We start from the raw sequence: 23,856 nt of genomic DNA, 5'->3' as shown, positions 1-23,856 counted from the left end.
TAAGCGTATACATAGTTACTGCATTTTTACCTTCAATTATATAACGTAAAACAGAGGCCGTAAAATGTAAAGTAGAATTTGGAGTTTCTGCAGAATCAATACAACTGAATGGTAGTCGAATAATAACATTGATAGGTAATGCTTAGCAATTGGATGTACATATACTGTGTTGAGGGAAATTAGTTAGGATTTGGTTTTTAAGTACTGATTCTTGATTAAATTTTAGTAGTTAACATGAGTATATTTTTTTCTTATTTTTCTTACCTTTTGGGGCTGATTTAGCTGCTGGAGAAGTGCACTGGAAGGCTGAAGCTGAATATGGCTGCACGACGAGTCTTCTTGGCAGACGGCACTGAAGCACTCGATGCTATAGACATACCCCATGATGCTGACGTTTATATTTCAACTGGAGAGCCCTTTTCAGATCCATTCAAAAAAATTAAAGGTAAAAAATGCCAGAGTCAATGGCTTAAGGGGTGCAATTAAAAATGATTTTCATCCTGTCTTTTTGCATGGTTTAACAAAACTAATGTTTACTCATTTACAGCTCAGTAAGAGGATAATGTGCTTAATGAAAGAAAAATCTACTGACAGCCACGTTTATTGCCCTTCATTAGCATTGGTGCTTAATTTAATATAGATCTGAATAGACATTAGGGAGCCTGCAGGAGGTTAAATGGTGAAAATATAATAAATTAAATAAGAGATTATTGAATTTACTGTTTAGTTTCACTGACATCTAACAGACACAATTCATTAGGCTTATTACACTAGCAAAAATAATAGTTCAGAGTTTGAGTATTTTCTTAATTTAGTCATTTGACCTTTATCAAGACAAAGCATTAAAATAATTATCAGACTGCTGATGCCACAATGTAAAATATGCACGTTGAAGTTACACAGAAATGTATATGTACACCTGTTCTAATATTTCATTTTGAAATTTCAAGCTCTTTTAGCATAATCTCTTAATTTATTTTCTCATGTCTCTAATTCTTGTAATATGCTTTCAGGTTTACTTATGAGCGTAGTGTAGAATTTTATATTGCTGCTATTTTCAATTCTGTTGCAAATGGATTTTTATTTGGGCAATATTTTATTGCACTAAATGACTAGTGCGTTTAAATACAAATTTATGTATGAAATTGAAATATGACATATAATATAGCTGGACTTTATGATCAGAATATAATTGAATAAATATTGTATTAAATATTAGCCAAATAATGTTGTATGTTAAGCTGGAATGGCTAAGAATCAATCTGTAATGCCACACCATTCAGTAATACGCAACAATTTAAAAATACCAAAGTTGGAAGTAGTGTGTTTTAGAGGAGAAAAGTAAAGTGCTTTCAGTTGATATATTGTTGTTGTTTAAAATCTTTTAGAATTGTAGATGTAGTATCATTCAAGAGTTTATATAAAAATTGGAATTGTGTTTTAATGTTGATGAAAAGCAACACAAACATTCATCTTCATGTTTTGTAAAATACATTAATTGCACTGAAAACTGTTTACAAATGGTTTTGCATTCAGTTGACTCAGACAAAAGAAATAGCTGGTTTTGTATTTTAGAAACAGATTACTTTAAGAATAGCAAATTATGCTTAATCACTGGAATTCCTATAAATATCTATAAAAGAAGCATGCCATATAAATACTCTAGAATGATGGGAATACTTAAGTTTCCCCCACTAGTTGAGCCATATAATAAATATTCCTGCAATGTTTTGGAATAAATTATATTTCTTCATAACTCATGAATTATGCATGTAGTGTAGTATTACAGATGATATGACAGTCTTCTTGAATACAGTCCAAATGATCCATTGAGTATGTTTTAGTCTATTAACTCAATAAGGAGAATACATTTAGGCAAATATTTTTTTTAATCTTTTTTTGGTTCATGTAGGAGTAATGAATTGCCCTGCTGTTCTGACATATAAACAACAATAATCAATATTCACATTGTCTCAACATCTTAGGAGTTACTGAGATAAATCTAATGTTATAGTAATATTCATAGCCAGTGTGATATTTTATGTAAGGTGCGGTTACTTTTCCAGGCATATTTAATGAATGCTTGTATTTTCCAATTCATCAAGCATTTCTTTCTTTACCTCGACTTCATTCTCATCCAACAAAAACTTCTCTGCTTTGTCTGCATCTTTTGGCTGTGTTTCATCATGACATGCACTGCTGTTCCTTTAGCACCAAAATGTTGGCACACATTACTGAAAATTTCACACCAACTCTTGCTGGATCAGCAAGCTTAACCTACCAAAATCTGGTGTACTGCAATAGTATTTGACTGATAATCAATCTTTTTGCTGCTCGACAGTTGTTTCTGGGACTCAGACTAGAGCAGGTGGCAGATGTGCCTTGTCTTTTGAGAAAAGAAAGAGTAGGTGAGGTTGGGCACAGTGTAGCATATTGTGTGTCCATTAAAAGGGCTCTGCTAGGGTAAGTATTACAGGAAAAAGTCAGTGATATGCATAGAAGACCCACCAAGAACATCCAATAGGTCTTTTTACAGTCTGGTTTATAAATTAAATGGGATCACAGATTTATCCCAAATGATTTGAATGCATTCTGTAAATGGATTCAACGTCAGCATTTTGTTTTCTGAATTCTGTATGTAAAAACATTTTAACAAGACTGTTACTGCAATATACAATCCAGGAGCATTTACAATAAATATAATTTGTAAAAATCAATAAATTGGTAAGGCATGTCACAAGGAGGGCATCCTTTTCTGATACAAAACATAAATAAAACTGACAGTGAGGGCAGAGTAATATGTGATTAGATGACCACCACCATCATATACTAAAACGAATTCAAGTCTTCCCGTGTTTGTGAAGCCAACCACACACACGAGAGAGGCATCAGTAGACTTGCCTTAACCCCAAGGTTTTGATTTTTTAAAAAATTAGCTTAGAAAAAAAAGCTAAGCAATGAGAAAAATTACCCAGACAGCCTATGGAAACTTAATGTCATGGAAAGTTGAGAAACTTAGGGGCAGGGGGAGACTTGATAATTGAATGTGAAGGGAATTAAATGCAGTAGCTGGAAAAGGAAGAGAAAGAGAAATATATAGCTATGGAAAGAATGGAAAGAACCGTCACACTGTCTGGTTAACTGGGAAGCTATTTTTAAATGCCAGAGATAGAGCTGAGAGCTGCCCATCAAATTCAGTGGAGAAATCAAAATCTTCAGTGTAAGTGGGATTGAGCAATAGTGTGTCTGCCCTACCCCACCTCCTCTCAAAAAACCTGAACGAAGAGACGAAAAAAATGGAAATGTCATGTCATCAAAACAACCCAATGGGGACTCAGCCACACTAACTCACTTGGGGGTGGGGAAATGACAATTCAAGAATGAAATGGTATGCCTGGAAACCTGAATAGAAAGAAAGACCATGCATTGTGCCAATTTTGGTGCAGGGCCTTGCTTTTAAAGTTTCTATTTAAGACCCAGTTGCCATAGTGGTGGTGTTGGCGGCAGCATCTGTCTGTCTCTGGAGACAATGGAGGAGTGCACCTTTGGGAGTGAAGTCAAACCATTGGAGAGTTACAGTGCCTGCTATGGCTGTAGAGAGATATGTTGCGTTGCAGCTGGAGCAGATGTGCTGCTGTCGATGCGCCATAGTGTTTCTTCTCTCTGCACTCCTCCCAGCAGTCATTCCTTCTCTGTGCTGTGATCCACAACCTGACTGCTTGTCTCCAGGCATTGCCATCTTGCAAGGGATGTCCCTAGCCTTCCTGTCTTGTTTGCAGGCATCTTTGTAACACAGAGTTGGGCTGCCAACGTTCCTGGTGCCTGAAGGCAGTTCCCTGTAGAGCACATCCTTGAGGATCCTGCCATCTTCCATTCTACGGACATGACCAAGTCAGCGTACATGTCACTGAGACAGTGAACGAACATGCTGGGAATGTGGGCTTGGGAGAGCACGTCTTTGTTTGAGACTCTGTCCTACCAGCGATGCCCAAAATCTTCCTGCTGCAGTGCATGTGACTAAGTACAGTAGCACCTCGGCGTACGTTACCCTCGGGTAATGTAAACTTCAGGTTGCGAAAGCAGCAACCCTGGAAGTGTTTCACTGCACATGCATGCGCACAAGCGCTCTACCGTGCTGCACGGATGCGCAGAAGTGGTCCCTCTGGTTGCAGAAACCTCAGGATCTGACCGGAGCTCCAGAACGGATCCCATCTGCAACTGGAGGTACCACTGTATATTCATCTAGAAGCCCGTGGATCAAATTTGACCTCTATTAAAAACTCACTAGGTGTCCTTAGGCAAGCCGCTATTTTGGCTGACAGAGTTTATTTAAGCTACACATTTTATTTGGCTAGAATTTATTTAAGGATTGTTGTGGTCTGGGTTGAAAGAGCTACTTCAGGCATTCACAAGGACTTGGGCACACTCAAGAGAATGGTGGGTCTCCTGTTCATGAAAAGCTGAAACTGACTTTGGGCCGATGGAACTTCTTGTCTGGTTTTTTGGATCCTCACCAGTATATTTGAGGAACCTTCAAACTCTAAAATAATAAATGCAAAGTAAATGGGTTAAAGATTACAGAGACTAGATAAGACCATTGAAGCACACAAGGAAGTTGTTTTTAAAGTTTCATTCTTCCTAGGAATTATGGCATTTTGCCTGTTTTGTTAAAGATTGTCTTGCAGATACTGAGATATAGCTAGACTAGCTCAAACTGCACTATGTTCTAGATTAATTTGAATTGGCATTTTCTGTCCCATTTCGACATAGTACATTGGGGATAACATTTCAAAATTTAGTATGGTCTTCCACATGTAAAAAGAGTTTAATTTTTTTTTAATTGCTGTGAAATGCCAGCCAGGAAAGAATGTTCATTTAGAGAAATTTTTCAGAAACCCTGGAATAAGCATTGGAATTTCCCTAGCGACCTTGACAACAAACTCTTGAGTGGGCAAGCACAAAAACATGCATGTATTCTAGTTGGAAAAGTCAAAGAGGCTTCTTATACAAGTAAATGCATGTGACTAATGAAGCAATCATGCATGTACCATGAGAATGTTTACAATGCAGAAAGTTGAGTGCAAGTCTAAACACTGTTAACCATCAACTTGAAATAGGAAAATTGATAATGGTGCACCTTTTTATGGTATCTGGTTTAGAGGTATTGAAATATCAAAATACCTTTGAGTGTTTTCCACACCAATTTTACTTACTGTTAGCTATGAGCTTTTTACACCTTGAAGTTTACATAAAGAAGACAGTTCCTAAAAGCTGCCCAAAATGTAGTGTTTAGATGCTTCTTGTACCAGATTTTCTTAGTTGCCAGCCTTCTAAAATTAATTTCAGATACTTTTGGTTTAAAATCAAGTGACTTTTGCCCAAGGCTTCATCCTGTCTGCTTTTTATTCAGAAACCTTTGAATGTGTTTTATGTGTAATAAAGAACTGCAGTGCTTGTAAAATAATTTTCCATCCAGTCCACTTCACTGAATTTGTTTTTAGAGCTTATCTGTCTTGGCATAAATCTCTTCTCCCAAAGGTTGATAGAGTGTAGAAATCATGTTGTCTGCATCTTAAACACTGTTAGGTAATTTGGGAGTCAACCTCAAAAATGTATGCTGCCTCATTTTCAGTTTAGGCACTCGCCATTGGCTTACCCAGAAAAAGCTTTCCTGCCCCCACTCCCTCCCTCTCTTGCTCACAGTGATACCACCCTCTGCCATTTCATGGGCGACAGTCTAGCTGCTAGACTCTAGATATGGCTGAGGAAAGGTTAGCCCAGCCAGAGGGCTCTTACTGCTGTTTCCTCTCTTCCTCCAAGCAACAGACAGTCTTTCATCCTGGAATGAAGGGAATAGGCAGTTAGTCTCTAGCCACCTATAGCATTGAGGCCTATCTGACTGGGCAACTGACACACTTCCAGTTTCAGTGATCAAGACAACTTAAAAGCCTGCCAACAAATGAAGCATACAAATTAATAAACTGAATAAAGTGGAAAAAATTAACTATTAATCGAAAACCTAAGGTTCTAACATAATCAGAGGTAATTTTTGATTTATAGCATTTCATCCATGACTTCGTTTTATGCATTTGAAGCTCAGGGAGATACGGTAGTACTTAAGGTTTTTTAAAGAGGTTGAATTGAATGGTTGTGGTAGCCTTCAGTGGTATTCAACCAACCTTTACAGTACTTGGAGTAGACACATTGAAATTAATGAGCCTATGTTATGGCCATTAATTTCATTGACGATTAATTTCTAAGATTTTACATTGTGAATTGCCCTGAGATTTACGGATGAAAGGCATCATACAAATTTAATAAATAATAGTAGTAGTAAGCCAAATTTAACTCTATACAACCCTTTGAGTCCAACAATAATCAAGAAGAAAATGGTTTGTAGGGACTATAATGGGTGTTTCCATTGCAATTTATATAGTCTACATAAACTATTTTTGCTGATTATTTGTTAGTTGCATCTATAATCCCTTTTGTATTTACCCATTCAGGGTATCCTTGCATGGGAGAAAGAGCATTTTCAAATGATGGCTGCTGTTCTTTTTAGAAACTGACTACTGAGCTCGCAGTTGGCCCACTGTGATTGCTTCAGTTTGAAGGAAATGTATGACAGGTTGCCATTAGGATTTTCTCCTCAACAACAAAAATGTGGTTGTGTGGAATTTAGGCCATTGTTACCACTACTGTGGTACCATTGCAACTCCTCATTGTTCTTTTCTATGTTGTGTCACTTATTTATCTACACATTGGTCAATGTTTTCTGGCAATTAAGGTTTCTATTTGCCTGTTAATCTAGTTTTCCCCTGTGGATTTTGAGAAACAGCCTGCCTGCTTTATTTATGACTATTTTAATACAGTGTTTATAAATACTTCCCTAAGATTTACAAAGTGAGTGTTTTAGATCAACAGCAGTTTGCCAAGGCATCTGAACACAAATAAACTGTGGTTCATCTTAATTATTGTTAGTTGAAACAAACAGGTTTCATACTTTCAAGATTCACCACAGTTTACGGCTTAGATACACAGAAGTGGAAGCTTCATATCTCTTCATGGTCATACTGGAGGAGGAGAATGGAGAAGGGAGCGCAGAGCTCAAGTCGTGGTGAGCTTTGTTCCTGTAATTTAGTGTTCCTGTAACACTAAATTATGGTCTGATTGTGCAACACATATTTTGCATATTCGTTCTGTTGCATATCTATGACTGGCAAATTGACTTGTCAAAATTTTGTGGCACCTTAGGAGGCACATGCTAGATCTGAAATCTCCCTTTCCAGGTAGAGATGCACAACTGTCACTAAGACCTTACTAAGGTTGAGCTATAATTTCCCTTCCACATTCCTATGCACTTGGCATTTAAGGGGATTGTTGAGAGTGGGTGGATATGTACAACTTAAGCTCAGTTTCAAGCACATATTTTAAACAGTGTGCGTAGCACTGGGTCATTTTTTTATTACTATTTCAGAAAGAGAAGCAACACAAGGTCCTGAAGTGGATCAAGATTATACTGGGTTAACCTTTGTTCCCTGTTCCGTCTTTCCACCAAAAATCACTCTATTCAGCTGGTATTTGCAGTCACAGCTACATCTTCTAACAGCCCTTAGTTCTCTCAAAGCTCTAGCAAGACAGTTCATAGCACTCCAGAGGTAGAACAGAAGCATAGGAATCTGTGTTATATGAAGTAAAGACTATTGTTCCTTCTAGCTCAGAATCAAGCTATGATCTCTCTGCTTTTGGCTTTTAAAGTTAATGAATTTGAATGAATAGATACAAATTGGTAATTAATGTCTCTGAATTTGAATGAGTATGGATATGTGTGGACTTGGAGAGGTATATATTGAATCTGTGTGGTGTGTATGTTAATGGCCGCACTCACTGGCATATGACACCAGAGTATCCTACCTACTGATTGCCAAGTTACGTTTTCTGAGGGCTACGTTTTTGTTTCCAGGAAAGGATGCCAGATGTAGGTGGGAAACATGTTATTGGCCACAACTGCTACCTGCAGCAATACAGTGTCTATTAGTCCTCCCCCATTGCAAAACTATTCCTTGGGCGGGGACTGACTCCATCCAGAACCAGACTCATGTACCATCTTAATCTCCTTGCTACAGTCAACTCCATTTGATCTGGATTGTTTTATTAAGCCTCATGCAGTTTATCAGTTCATTCGGATGCTATGACTAAGGGCTTGGTAGGAAGTAATCCATATTATATTGCTAGATTCATGTGTATCTTTTTTAAAAAAACTGGATTGATCCTTGACATAAAATTATGCAGAATTTGTCTAGGCATTCCATCCAGCAATTATGTTGTGTAGTTCCTGGTTTGGCTTGCGTGTAATTTTCAATGATAGTTTGGTGCTATATGGATGAATCTGAGGGAGCCCAAGCAAAGAATCTCATCTTAGCATTATGTGTTAAAAACGAACAATGGTAACCAACCAGCTTCATGACATGGTTTGAAGTTGTCTTAGGATCTGGGAACTTCTGCACGCACAGGAGATCCTCTGCTTCTGAGCTATAGCCCTTCGTGTTTAGCAATTAACCATTAAAAGTAGGAAAAATGCAGGCTCCAGATTTGTCCAGCTGAGATTTGGCTTTGAAATTCTTTCAGCCCGGAAATAATTTTACCAGTCTGTCTTGTGGCCACACAAAATGAGGAGGAATGGACAGTTAGCCTTATGTTTCTCTTGGACATGCTGGGGATCATTCATATGGCACGAAACCAAGGATAGCCAACATGGTGCTCTCCAAGTGTTGTTGGACTGTAACTCCTATCATTGGCTATGCCAGTTAGGGTTGATGGGAGTTAGAGTTCAGCAACATATGGAGCACACAACATTGGCTACCTCTTGCTAAGCAATTGCTTAGTGTTACATGTTAACCAGCTCTCTGACATCTCTCCATAACGCCAGTGCAGACCTAATTCTGAAATTTTATACTTTCTGTAATTTAGTTGTAGGTGTCACATTGTTGTAACCTGGAAAACAAAACTCCTCTCAGTTTTTAGGTAGCTAGTGTTCATTCAGTTGAGCATATAATTAATTATCAACATCCTTTCAAGCTTTCTGGATATTTGCCATGCAAAGTCTAAGATATTGCCAGTATTCTGCCTGAGTTATTTATTACACTTGGCTCAAATGAATCACTTTTCTGGTTTAACTAGGTAAGCTTATCATGGGTTTATACTGCTGCTTTAAATATTATTTTTTTAAAAGTTCGGGATAATGAAAGCAAAAACAATTGATCTAAGAATATACATTATTTCTACTGAAGAAACTAGGTAATGAATCATGAATTCTATCACTAAGGGTTGTATCTGGTGTTAGTCCTGCTCAGTGTGGACTCACTGAAATTAATAAACATGACTAACTTGGGTCCATTAATTTCAATTGGTCCATGATTATGAATTTGTAGTCCCAAAACATCTGGAGGGCCGAGCTTGCCTGTGCCTATCTACTGAGTATATAAAGGGAAATTTTAAAAAGGTACTTGCCTCATGCCAAAATGGTAGGAAAGCAATACCAGGATTCTCCAGGCAATCCAGTCCCGAGTCAAAACCAGTACTTTCAGTTGGTGCCAGACATTAACTGACACATGAACTGACAACCAGTACAGTTGGAAAAATCCCCAGTCCCATTAAATACACCTTGCAGCTGTATTTAGCAGTGTCCAAACTGTCCAGCTGCGTGCAAACTGTCTTCAAAGGCAACCCTACAAATAATATAATATAATATAATACAGTGAAACCTCGGGTTATGTACCATCCTCCTTACGAACGCTTCGGGTAATGAGCTCAGTTAACCCGGAAGTAGATGCTCCTGGTTGCGAACTTTGCCCCAGGATGTGAGCGGAAGTTGGGCGGCGGCAGTGGGAGGCTCCATTAGCAAAAGTGCGCCTCAGGTTAAGAACGGTTTCAGATTAAAAATGGACCTCTGGAACGAATTAAGTTCATAACCGGAGGTACCACTGTAATTAAATTTGGTGGTTGCCAGACCTAAGTTTCCTCTGTCTAGGTAGGCTTTGCAGCTAGTGCACCAGCCTAAGCTGTTAGCTTTCCTCTGTAGAACTGAGTGCCTTTTCTGTCTCCAGTGGCAAAGTCTGATCAGTGAGGACCCCCATACAACTAACTTGTTCCTTCCAGAAGAGCACAACCTCATCCAGCACAGGATTAAGTCCACCAACCGAAGTAGACAAATCACCTACTAACAGGACCTCTGGTTTGACCTTCATCCAATCCATTACAACACCTGGGCACTCATTTTAATACAAACATAAAGTTTATTTCAAAATGTGAAATAAACTGCAGACTGAACCCCAGGAACTTAGAGGAGCTTGGTCAGGAAATGAGAACTCCATAGTAAGTCATGCTTTGTTCTGTCTTTTTTTTTTTATTTCTTTCTCATGCGTCTCCAAATGCCTGACCAAATCTCTAAGGTCACTATCCTGCAAGATTCTACATCTTCATCAGGGACAGGAATATTAGCACAGAACTTTATAATACTTTAAAAGTACTAAAGCCATCATAAATTTTCTTCTCCAAATGTTCTAGCTCAGTCTGCTACATTGCATGTAAAATTTCCAGGTTTTCAGATAATGTTAAGTGAAAGCGAACACTGAGAATTGACCTTTTTTCATATATATATATATATTTTTAAAACACCTTAAAAAAATCTACTAGAGAATGATGCCATGTTTCAAAACTATCTTCAGATAAGAAGGGAGATATTTTCTGCTAAATGTCATGCAATTTCCCAAAATGATATAATTTGCTATGGCAGGTCTTCATTGACAAGAATAAGTGTGAGCACATTTAAAATAGGCCATCTTCTGGAAGTAGCAAGTGTCATTGGAATTATAGATTCTCATTGTTCTAATTTCTAATTATTGACAGATTTGGAAATGTTTCAATTCCAAGCAGCATTCCAAACAACAGTATAACACTTTTTCTCATAAGCACACTGAAAATTAATCACTCTTGTCATATTTATGTGAGGGTTTTTATATAAGAAATCAGCTTAATGAACATGGTGCTAAACATATATTATCACAGATTTTTCACTTTTCCTATTAATTTGTATGTGTGTGTGCGTACACAAATACATCATGAATTGTAGAAGAGATATAATTTTGTCCTAAGTTACATATTTTATTTATATATTTGAAAATGTATCCATTATTTTTCTTTGATTTGCTAATATTTAAATGCACAGTTTAAAATATGACTAGTCACTGAACAGATCTTTGCTTTGGTCCTGTTTTTCCCAGTGGCAGGAGAAAACCAAAACACAGCCAAATTTAACTTCCATTCTATTAAATTGTAAACAGTTATCTGGGGAAAAATGTATAAATAAAATGTATCTTCCCCAGTAGTGCATTGGCCTAGCAATATATTTCAAGTCTACCATTGACTGGACTTAAGGTGATTTGAACAGTTTCTTTTTCATAATTTAAATGTAATCTGCTTCTGACTGTTGAAGAGCATGCTGTTAGAAAGTTTTCATATTATTGCCCCAAGTCTCCTTCAGTCTTCAACCTACTGCTGCATTTGAAAATCAGTTACGTTGTTATATTCTCCTTTAATATTTCCAGGCAGGAAATACTTGATAAAAAGTTTTTTTCTAATGCTATTATGCAGCTGAGGGATATTGACTTTATGCAATGACAGGGCCAATGGCTCTTTGGATAACTATTAGAACACTATTTTCTCACCAATGAGGGTAGTTTACATTGTAAAACTACTGGTGGCTGTTAATGTAACTCTGTCCTGAGTGTAATATAGATGAGGGATAACCAACATTGTGTCCCCCAGATGTTGTTGAACTACAACACCTATCAGCACCAGTACAAACAGCCCAAGATGCTCGGAGTTGTAGACCAACATCTGGACGGCACCACATTGGCCATCCTGCTATGCATACTTATTTGACAAAATCATGCAGTAATCTGGATATAACAAAAGTCCTCATAATTGAACCGAGTGCTTTCTTCAGAAACCTTAGGACAGGCTTCCTCAACCTCAGCCCTCCAGATGTTTTGAGATTACAATTCCCAGCACCCCTGACCACTGGTCCTGCTAGCTAGGGATCATGGGAGTTGTAGGCCAAAAACAGCTGGTTGGGCAAGGTTGAGGAAGCCTGCCTTAGGAGAAGCAACAGCAATGTAGAAGTAACAACTGAAGCTGCAGAGCAAGCTTCACCCTTAGATCTGATGTGAGTTAAAGTTATGTATACATATTGGCATCTCGTTCTGTGAAGAGAAATTATTCACGTATGCAAAGAGGTTCTTCCTTGTCCAGTGCGTAATGGAGTCACTGTACTGTGTTCTTAAATCAGTTGTAGTTCCATAGTTTTGATGGAAATAATTCTTGACACATATAAATTAGTTGTTCACTACAAATAATTTTTGATCTTGCAATTATCTTTTCAGGTTTATTAAAATACATGTTTACAACCTTGAAAAAATATATATTTAATTCTTATTGATTGTATGAGTTGCACATACGGATAGTTCATATAAAAGTTCAAATGAGGGGCTAAACATATTTTGATTGGCATACAAGTTGGGGTGTTTGTAATTTTAATCAAAATTTAAATTAAGACATACTTCAAATAATATGTCAAAATGATGCTATTGAATTTAAAGTCTAATGACAACTGCTTTCACTGCTAGTAAAAACATAGCCATTGTGCCTGTGGCAATACAGAATGGCACTTCAGAGCATGCAGGAACAAAGAAGTCAAGTATTTAAAGAACAGGGAGTGACTAAAACTGAAGATAGGAATGTGACCTGGCTATAACCATTGCAGCAAATTGTATTTTGGTTAGAAGACGTAATCATATTAAAGATAGTTGGATTTCCAAAACATAATTTAAATTTGGAAAAGTTGGTTATTAAAGCAGAAAAATGGCTTTTTGTTTTCTGTTAGGATCTATTGAATGAAATTGTAATAATTTCATTTTTTACAAAAGGGTCATAGTCTCAACAAATGTAACACCAATCCCCCCTCACCCACCACCTGCACATAGAGAGCCAGACCATTGGTCTACCTAGTCTGAGTAGGTCATGGTGTGTGTGTGTGTGTGTGTGTGTGTGTGTGTAGCTTTCTGTTGCTTGCGGTCTGATTCATAGGGACCCATATAGCACATTGTACTATCTCCTGGGTTTGAGACAGGACATTCCCAGCCTAACCTAGATTGAACCTGGAACCTTCTGCCTGCAGAGCAAATGCTCCACCACAGAGTTGTAGCTCTTCCCCTCGAGGACTGCACCTCAGAAGATGTGGCCAGGACTTTTGCTACCCAGGGGGATGAATCATGACCTGCTGCCTCCCATGGCCTAATAGGCATATAGGCATGAACCCTCAAGGTGTGAATTGAGGGACAATTAACCAGGAGGATACTAATCCACTCAGTGAGGTTGACTATCCCAACTAAGCTTTCTTCAGCACCTTGGGTGTTCATGTTGGCCAGGCAATAGCAGCAGCACTGGTTGAAAAGTCCTTGACTCTTGAGGCAGTTGATGAGAGACACCAGCTCAGGTTTAGTTATTCTGATACTCAAAGAAGCCCTAGGGAGCTTCAGTGGCAGTGTTGATGGCAACAGTGGGAGAGGCACTGCTGCAGAGGGTGGCCAAGCTTTGCTGTAGGAAATAATGATGGTGGCAGTACCTACCGCAGCAGCTGGGATACTGAGCAGCAATGAAGACAAATGGATTCAGCTTCATCCTTTAGCGTTTTGCGCAAATTCCTTTGCAACACTTCAGTTTAAAGAAAGAGCTGCATGCCTGAAATGTATAGAAAAATATGGAAGAAACAGAGTATAACAATGCAAATTTCAAGATTAAAAAATGCAGGTGCTTTTTGTAACTCTAAAATATATCAGTCCTAGTGGAGGAGCCTGTTGTCTTTGTCCATGGAGTTTTCTTGGTAGGGATACTGGAGTGGCTTGCCGGTTCCTGCTCCAGTATGGACTGCAGTATTGGACTGCAAGAAGATCAAACCTCTCCATTCTTAAGGAACTCAGCCCTGAGTGCTCACTGGAAGGACAGATCCTGAAGCTGAGACTCCAATACTTTGGCCACCTCATGAGAAGAGAAGACTCCCTGGAAAAGACCCTGATTTTGGGAAAGATTGAGGGCACAAGGAGAAGGGGACGACAGAGGACGAGATGGTTGGACAGTGTTCTTGAAGCTACAAACATGAGTCTGACCAAACTGCGGGAGGCAGTGGAAGACAGGAGTGCCTGGCGTGTTCTGGTCCATGGGGTCACGAAGAGTCAGACATGACTAAACAACTAAACAACAACAAGTGGAGGAGCCAGTGACCAGTGATATACATTCAACAAGATGTGAACAAAAAACCCAACCCAACATCAAGTCTAACTGAAAGTAGTAGTACCAGTTAATAACCTAGGAGGGGCTGGTGAAACCGACCCTTGCTGAGGATGTAGTCAGAGGGGGGCACAAACATCACCTATCGGATGATGGAGTATATGACATTTTTGTGTGTGGCGATGCGCCACTGCTTTCGTGGCAAAATCACGGGAGAAGCTTTGCATCATTCTCACACTGCAATACAAAGGCGTGCTTTTGTTTTGTTTTGCCTTTCCTCCTTACCTTGCCCTCACTCAGAATGCTTCAAGTACTTGGGCCATGTAAAATGTTGTAACTTCTAATGTGGCTATTGTGGCAAAGTGATTGTGGGTGTGGGTGGGTGGGTCTGCTGATAGCGTTTCTTGCCAAGGGTTCAAGGGACCCTAGGTACTCCTCTGCTCCCCTTGCTTTCCAAAGGCCTTAGTCATGTTTTATGTTAGCTGGATCAGGACCACAGGATGCTATGAAAGCTTTTAAAATGTCACAATCATATTTTAGCCCTAGCTAAAAGATATAACGAAATTTATGCATTTAAATCAACTGGGGGAAAATCACTTGAGCCATCCTAAAAATGGTTTGTCTATCTTAACTGAAAGTATGATTGCTTATTTTACCGTATAAGTTGTTCCTATCCTTCTCCATGTGCATTAAATTCACATTTATTTGCTGCAGCTTAATGTTACTGTTGAGTAACTATTGTGCCTTTACGTGTGTGTTGTATGGTGGAAAGATTTAATATCTAGCGCATCGTAGCAACAAAGGGAGTGCTTTGAGATGAGTATGTTAAAACTCACTCAATTTCCACTCCCTTTTTGACAACTACAGTTTTACCATTTTAGATTTTTTGAACTTTGTTATTGCTTTGAAGATGAAAATGCACCCTGGAAACAGCAAATTGTTATATCCATTTGTGCAACAACCTTTTACCTCCCATGCCCAGCTCCAAAATCTACTCCAGAGGGTCTTTACTTCCCAAAGAATCTGTGTGTTCCTATTAGAACAGAATAAAAGTAACTATTCATTTTTGGTCATGGACCTAGTGAGGCTTATCAAGTTACATTTTCAGAATTCTTCTGTACACTTGTACCTTGGATCCCGAGCGCCTTGCGAGTTGAACATTTTGACTCCTGAACGCCGCAAACCCAGAAGTGAGTGTTCTGGTTTGCGAACGTTCTTTGGAACCCAAACATCTGATGGGGCTTCCGGTGCTTCCGATTGGTTTCAGGAGCTTCCTGCAGCCAATCAGAAGCCGTGCTTGGGTTTTTGAACGTTTTGGAAGTCAAACGGACTTCCGGAATGGACTCCATTCAACTTCCAAGGTACGACTGTATTCCATTTTAAATCTGTAAGACTTGGGGGCAAGAACAATAGCATGCCCACTTTTGTTCTCTCCTACCTCACCCAGCTTGATAAAAGGTGTTGAAATATTGTGGCTTTTTCAGCATAGTGTGTTTTGGAAAGCAGTGAGCCAAACTCCTGGGATTCTCCCCACACTATTCTTATTATTTAGATTTGTATCCCAACTTTTAGCCAGATTGGTTCCCAAAATAATTGGTTAAGAGTTAAATACGTAACTACTATTTCAAATCCTAGATTTTCTGTGATGTTATGTAGGTCATTCAGACTTATAGAGGAGAATTAGGAAGTGAACTGTTAAATGGATCATTTGTGAGATACATTGTGCAGTGTGAACCAAAGCAAATGCAGGTTAAGAACCGGAGACAAGAACCTTTGCTTTTATGAAGCAAAGGTGATGAAAAGCATTTATTTTTGTAGATGGAGAAGTAAAATGTTCCTCTCTGATCAGTTACAGAGGCATGCTAAGGTGAATTTTAATTATGACTAAATTGTGGTATTACTCTTTCATACCCTGAACATCTGTTCCCTTCAGGAATGATGATTTATGCAGGCTATCAGTAGAGACAGCTTGCTACAGCTTATGTCACGGTTTGTGGGAAGATGGGGTCGTATTTCCAAAAATATCAGCTTTTATATGGATACCAGCCAGTGTGTTATTAAGGTAATAGGGGAAAGGGAGCACGATGTGTTCGCTTTTAATTCTGAAGCCAAATATTGACTTTACCTTTTCCCTTCCAGACCATCTGTTGTTAACGAAGAAGGCAACTTGGACACTGAATGGCCTGGTCTTTCCTAAAGGTATCAAGAGGAGAGAAACCAAGCCTGTACTATCCACATGTATGAAGACACTTACAGAGAAGCCCACTGTCAGATTTTTGGTGTTTAAGAACTGTATGGGGCAGGATGGTTATGAAATATCATCTCCCCCAGACCAGAATGAAAAGGTAAGCTTGCATGTGTGAAAAACATCATTCCCCTAATGCCCTTATATTACTTATTTATCCATTTTTCTTATATGATTGCAACAGAGATTCAGCAGCAAATTTTATTTTAAAAAATATACCCACACCCAGTTCACTGGACTGATGTTATTATGCACTACATTTATTGTTTTTGTTTTAATTAGGCCATTATCTTTCATTGTTCTACTTTGGAATTGCCCCCATTCATGTCCATGTAACCACTTCAAAAAAGACACAGCAATTCAAAATGCAGAACATCATGGTGGCTTTTTTTTTTACTGCCTTGGTGTACTTGTGATGTCCATGGGATAGAAAAGATGAATAAATTTGTATCGGTCAAGTTATAGAGCTTTGCAAAGACTTTATAGTACATATGCTTGGTTTTTTTTAATTTGTGTGGAGGAAAAAAGAAAAACAAGAAGGTAAAGAAACTTGAAGGAATTACATGATATGGAGAACAGCAGAAAGGGAATGGAGAATGGAGATTTAAAGAAAGTAGAAATGGTAGCTTCTTAGGTCTTGCCTGGTGCAAAATGCGAGAGGTAGAACAAAACAAAAGCCTAAAACTTTGTGTCTCTTTGCTTAATCAAGTTTGCTTCCTTTTTATACTCTTTTATAAGCAAAATATTAGGGTAGGGTAGGGATGAACAATATGTTTTCATGAAAGAAATAAGATTCTATTGCAAGGACCCCAAAGTTACCACTTTCTGTATTCTTCTCTTCCGTGGCCTGACATTTTTCTTAGTTACTGCAACTGACATTTGGTAATATGGTCCCTTATAGCAATATTTGGGGGATCACATAGAAAGGGAGACAAAACAGTTTGCTTATTCAGAACGAGAGCAGTACAGTGTGGGAAACATTGGCCTCTCTGTCTCAGGGCTCATCCACACTTTTGCCTGACCCATATTTTGATTGTATTGTGTCTTGATTAATTTCCTCAGGTCTGGGAGCCTTTCTTGTTCTAGGGCTGTACCTTGTCAAAACCCAATCTTATCCACTGAATCAGATCTTATCAGATGTGTGGAAAATCTGAAGAGAGCTTTTGCTTAACTGAGCTTCAGTTCCGTGAGTAAGATTGGGTTTTCACAAGGCACAGCTATGGACCAATGAGAAAAGTTCTCAGACCCAAGGTAATTACTAAGTGCACAGTATGATCAAAATACAGGTCATGCAGAAGTGTGAAAGAACCTTTAGTTGGCTTTGGCTGATTGGCCAATGAACATTGTGACTTCTACACACTATGTGTGTAGAACTATTCTACACTATGTGATCACTGATTGGTTGGTATCACTTGAGGAATGTGGAATCAGCAGAAGAAATAAGTAGAAAGAGGGAACCTTAGTTGTGAACTGCCACAAATAAAGGTAGAATTAAGGGCACATGGCAGCCCCTACAAAATAATTACTTTCTCCCTAGAAAACAAACTGTGTAACCATACAGTGTTGACAAAATATTTTTTATTCTTTCAAAAAAATCTTCTAAAGTTTTCCATATTTAGTGAAGCTATTTTTACTTTGTGAAGTTTTTAGATGCTTGTACCATGAGACTGAACCTTGTTTCACCAGCAAAGTATATGTATAATATGCATGGAGAAAAAATTGAAGATCTCTTGAGTGGTAAGTAGAAATTACTATACATTTTGTAGTTTTTTATTACTATAAATGAATGCCATGCATCAGCTACTGTATATATAAATGTGTGGAAAAAATGAAGGCAATTGGAATTACTGCCTTATATTTCAAAAGCAGGCATATGTATATTTATCAATATGAACTTAGTATTGAGAATGATTATTCCACTATCCTAAAAAAGAAGAGAGAATTCATATGCGAAAGTCTCACCCTCTTTGATAATCCATAGCATCTGGTTGCAGCCTTTTGTGTTTCAGTCTTGATTTTAGCCTGGCATTTTAAGCTTGCTATGAACTGACATTTGTGGCTACTTCTTAAGGCCAGGAAAATAGTTTTTAGTCAGGGTACCTGATGAGGACCTAAGCAGAACCCTACCAGATCAGACTGAAGGTCATCTAGTCTCGTATCCTGATCTCTGTGACCAAACAGATGCATTGGGAAGGTGTGCAAACAGGACATGGGATCGATGGCACTCGCTCCATTCATCTTCCTCAGCAATTGGTATTCAAAGGCATTCTACCTGCAGTACTGGAGGCAGTGGTCAGCTGTCATGACTATTAGACATTGATGGACTTATCCTCCATGAATTTGTCTAATCCCCTTTTAAATCTCTCCAAGTTGGTGGCTATCACTACATTTTGCGGTAGTGAATTCCATAGTTTCACCCTCTATTCTGAAGAAGGATTTCCTTTTGTCATTCTGTGTTCAGCATCATTGGATGACTATGGGTTCTAGTATTATAAGAGAGGAATAAAACCCTATATCCATTTTACCCACACCATGCATAGCTTTTTCACACCTATCATGTTCTCCAGCTATAGTAACTTTTTCTCATAGGGGAGCTGATCCAGCCCCTTACTCACTTTGATTGTCCCCCCCCCCGTCCCCTTTTCCAGCTCTACAATATTCTTTTGGGCTTGCAGCAGCCAGATTGGTGTTGGCAGCTTGGTTTTGCCTTCCTTGTAGCCAGAAGGCTGCAATTTGTGGCTGGTCTTGCTGGACAAGCCAAAACTTCTGGTTCCTGCACCCTACCTATCCTTCTTGTCCCTGATCTCATACTGTGACTCTGTATGAGGTCATGGACAATCTATGTTCTTCTTTCCAGGTCCAGGTTGTATGGGGTGTATGTGAAGCCTGCAATTGCACTGGCCTTTAGAAGAGCTTGGCAACCCCACACTACTGCAGGGACGATTCTCATCTTCCTCTCCAGTGCCAAACCTAGAGCTGAGACCTGGAAGGCTGGAGTCTAGTTTTGTATGTCAATGCCTTCCATGCACCTTGGCAGCCCATTGCTGAAACACCAGACTGAGCCTACATCTTTGGCTCAGAACTGGAAAGGGGGCAAAGATCTTACCCATGGGGAGGCAAACTAAGGCCCGGGGGCCAGATCCGGCCCAATCGCCTTCTAAATCTGGTCTGCGGACGGTCCGGGAATCAGTGTGTTTTTACATGAGTAGAATGTGTCCTTTTATTTAAAATGCATCTCTGGGTTATTTCTGGTGCCTGCCTGGTGTTTTTACATGAGCAGAGTATGTGCTTTTATTTAAAATGCATTTCTGGGTTATTTGTGAGGCATAGAAATTTGTTCTCTCCCCCCCCCCCCACAAAAAATATAGTCCAGCCCCCATAAGGTCTGAGTGACAGTGGACCAGCCCCCTGCTGAAAAAGTTTGCTGACTCCTGATCTTACCCATTGCTGTGGTACATTTCTGAGCTCATTGCAGCTTTGAAGACTATCCACATACTTCCTCAGCTCCAAATGGGAGAGGATGTTTGGGGTTTCTCTTGCCATTCTTCCCAGAGGTGATCCATGTGGAAGTGAATCCACAACCTGATTGGCCTACAGGTAACTCCCAGAATTAGCCATTGTGTAAATAATGTATATAAAGCAGACATTCTGGGGGAACTGCCATTCCTCCTCACCACTATGAGCTGAATAAAGAGCATGAAATCCACTCTCGACTCCCAAGTATATTTCATGCAGTATTAAGGATTGTGAGCAGAATTGTGGATTCCTGTTTGTAGTAACTCTTGGAATACATGCTCTTCAAATTTTGTGTTACAGTTCAAAGTTTGCTTTGTGGCTGCCCCTATTCTCTTGAATTCCCAGTCTATTTGTATTAGAGAGGCACATACATTTTACCATTTTCAGTGCCTGCTAAAAATGTTTTTGTTTATGCAAATCTATCCAGACATGTAATTTTATTACATATATTTGTGTTTGTTTGATTTTTTAAAAAAACCCTGATGTTTTTATCTATATTTTGGTAATGTTATTGCTATTTTAATGAATATTTGATACCATTTTACGTAAACTGCTTAGACTTTGTTATTGAACAGTATATAAACCTTGCTAAATAAATCAATACATTTTATTCTAAGGTGCAAAAACAGAACGTATAGCTATCTAGCTTCTGGCAGTCATACTTAACTGATGAAGTTGATCATGTTTTACTTTAATTTAACAGAGATTAATTATGCATGGCTGTTTGTCACAAAGCCGTGGAAACAATGAGTAGTTTGGGATACACATTCTTTTTCAAGTCTTCAGAAGCTATTGGTCAAGATTAAGCCAAAGTTAATCAAGTTTAGAACCCATTGGTTTAAATGGTAGTGTTGGGCATCTGCTTTCATTGAAATTAGTAAGACTTAAGTGCTTGGCTGGACTGTGCTCATTGTTGTTTCATTACTAAATGCAATTGCTTTAGGTTATTTGCTTTTACTTTCCTTGATTCCGCACATCATTCTTTGAGTAATACCGTAACATGTTGCAGTAGCCAGCCACCAGCTAAAAATGTCACTAGTTGAAAGCATACCTAAGGCTAGCATAACAAATTTATTTGCTTTGAGGCTTAAATAATGGTGACAGAGTTGTTTCAAAGTTATAGTGCTGAATTATACTTTTATTGCCGGAGTTCTTGAAATAGATTGATAATACAAGGAGTGAAAAAGAATTGAATAATAAGTTGAACACTATTTTTTTTGTATAGAGAAAGATGTATAAATATCCTTTCTACTTTGACCTGTGCAGACTTTTTCTATAACATTGTATGTACAGTGATAGAAGTAGGAAAGAGGCATAAAGTCTATTGGAAAACTACCAAATGTCCCCTGCAAATGGGCCCTATTCAGAATCAGTAAGCGTATGATGAGTGATTTGGTTTTGAATATCGCCTTTAGATTCCATGCTGTTACAAGGCCAGCCCCGAACATGGCAACTCTTATTTCCACACACAGTACCTCTTCACTCTCAATTTAACCCAAAAATCTGATGAACCCATTACTCCATACTTGATTTCATGGAACAAGGAGTAGATATAGTTACAAATGATCAATCACAAGCCGTGAACCAAAGCAGCAAGGCATTAACAATTCACACCATTTTGGTCCACTTGCTCAAGCAGAAGATGTGGCAGCATATTTAATACACAGCGACTTCACTCAGTTTTAGAAAAGACATGACTCATGTTGCATTTTAGAAATGAAGGAATTTTATAGGATTTCATGCTCGCTACCCATTTGGGTGTCAGAGTTCACGAACATCTAAACAATTAACGTAACCAGGTACTCTGTAAAGGCCACAAGGGACGAGTATCTAAATTAAATGTTACTCAAGTAAAGTAAAAAATGACCCAAGAAACGTTTCATCCCCAATAAAGCCATGTTCTGTTAGATTGCATTATACAAATCAGCATCTTGTTCTGCAGTATTGTAACACTGTAGACCCCACAGGCATATGCCGTCAATTTAATGGGATCAGTGAAGAAGCAAGGCAGCTGTGAAAGATTGCTTTAAGTACAGCAATCGTGTGCTTGTCATTCTGCTCAATAGTGGAAAAATCCAAATTCGGGTAGGCATCAGTATTTAAGAGAGTGAATGCTAAAGCATCTCTCATAAGTACCTTGGGGACAATAAGATTTGACATATAACACATAAACAAAAGTACACAACAGCTGTTAGATTAGTTTTGTTTGAGTAAAATACGTCAGGATCATTTAAACATAGCATGTGTTCCCTCCATCACTCAGGCTGAGTCTGCAGACCACACTTTTGAATATTGTACACCAAGGGCTGTGAGTCCCACAGTTGCATCACCATTACCAAAACAGTATGGGGAAAAAATCATCCACCTAATTGTATGCTTGATTAAAAACTCCCACCAGTCACACAAAGAACAAAATCTTCTTTAAAAAATCATTTAAATCTATTTGATGAAGGCGGCGGAAACCAAATGTTTATTTAAGTTTTGATTGAATGCCCTAAATGGATTTTTAAGATGCTATTTCAACATTATTATTATTTATCCAGGCTTTTGTTTTGAAACACATTTCTTAAAAAATTTTCTACTATTGCCCATAAGAACACCCTGAGATATAAGTTACATTAAGAGGGCTGAAAAAGATAAACTTGGTGGTATCTGGCAGCTACTTCAAATATGTGACGTAGGGGGCCCAAAAAAGAGACTAAAAAGAATAAGAGAGTGGTAACCTGGTAGAAGGGTGATCATAATTCTTATGCTGTAGTTTTTAATCTGTTGTTGTTTAGTCGTCTTAGTCATTCCGACTCTCCATGACCCCATCAACCAGAGCATGCCTTGGAAACTCTCACTTTCTTCTCTAAGCTTCTCCTTTTTTATGTCCATGGAGTTTTTGTGGCAAAATACTGGAGTGGTTTGCCGGTTCCTTCTCCAGGTGGATCACATTTAGTCTAAACACTCGGCTATGACCTGTCCATCTTAGGTGGCCTTGCACGGCATAGCTCATAGCTTCTCGGACTTATTCAAGCCCCTTCGCTATGGCAAGGCAGTGATCCATGAAGGGGAGTTTTTAGTCTAGATACGTACAAAATAGTTCTTAAGTAAGGCTGAAAGGTTTTCACTGTATGGCAATAGGCCATAGCATCTGAAGTTGCTTTCTTCCAGTATGTGATATAGCAGAAGTATCAGGTCAGCGCCATTTTTCCTCATCACAAAGAGGTCATGAGCCCCACAATCCCAACTGGCTCAGAGCTGGGTTGGCCGTTGCTGTCAGAGCAGGAAGAAGAGGGGAGGGTGTGGAGGACACCATTGGCAGGGAGAAGCCTGAGGTGATGTCAGCTCTGCTCCTTTGCCTTTAGAGGCTGGGAAGCTCCCTGTCCTGCCCCACCCATGAATTGGAGAGATTCCCTAGCAATGGAGGAGAGCATTGGACAGTCAGGAAGTGAGGAGCCAGTAGGGCTGACCCCCATCACATCACCAATGGGAGGGAGAGCCACACCCCTTAAAGAAACATGCGCTTCCAAGAGCATCAGCATGTAGAGAGAAAAGAGTCTTGTGATTGAGCTTTAATCCTGCCTCTGATGCTGTTCTTGAACTCTCTAATAGTGCTTTTGGCAATTTGTATCTATATCCTGACCTGAACCATTCTAAGCCTTGACTGAAGCTTTCTTACTTTCTTGCATGTAAGAGCCTCTGTCATAGCATATGGGATGGGAGTTTTGACAACTATTATCCACTGCTTTGTGTGTTTAGCTCCT

At 38.9% G+C, this 23,856-nt stretch overlaps 1 protein-coding gene across 8 annotated transcripts in view; it reads left to right on the top strand.

The window, feature by feature from the left end:
- Nucleotides 1-23,856, top strand: part of DCDC1 (doublecortin domain containing 1) — a 251,538-nt gene that overhangs the window by 17,988 nt on the left and 209,694 nt on the right. For all 8 annotated transcript variants that reach the window (XR_014161756.1, XM_081882792.1, XM_081882794.1 and 5 more), the window contains exons 5-7: nt 283-445; nt 16,486-16,691; nt 18,235-18,328. Coding sequence is in view for 7 of the 8 variants with exons in the window: in XM_081882792.1 (XP_081738918.1) it covers nt 283-445; nt 16,486-16,691; nt 18,235-18,328 (463 nt within the window). In the remaining variant the exon portion in view is untranslated. The remainder of the gene's footprint in view (nt 1-282; nt 446-16,485; nt 16,692-18,234; nt 18,329-23,856) is intronic.

This window comes from Podarcis melisellensis (assembly GCF_964234715.1).
Source record: "Podarcis melisellensis genome assembly, chromosome: 1".
In the NCBI taxonomy this organism is placed as follows: domain Eukaryota; kingdom Metazoa; phylum Chordata; class Lepidosauria; order Squamata; family Lacertidae; genus Podarcis; species Podarcis melisellensis.
This window is presented reverse-complemented; position numbering and strand designations above follow the sequence as displayed.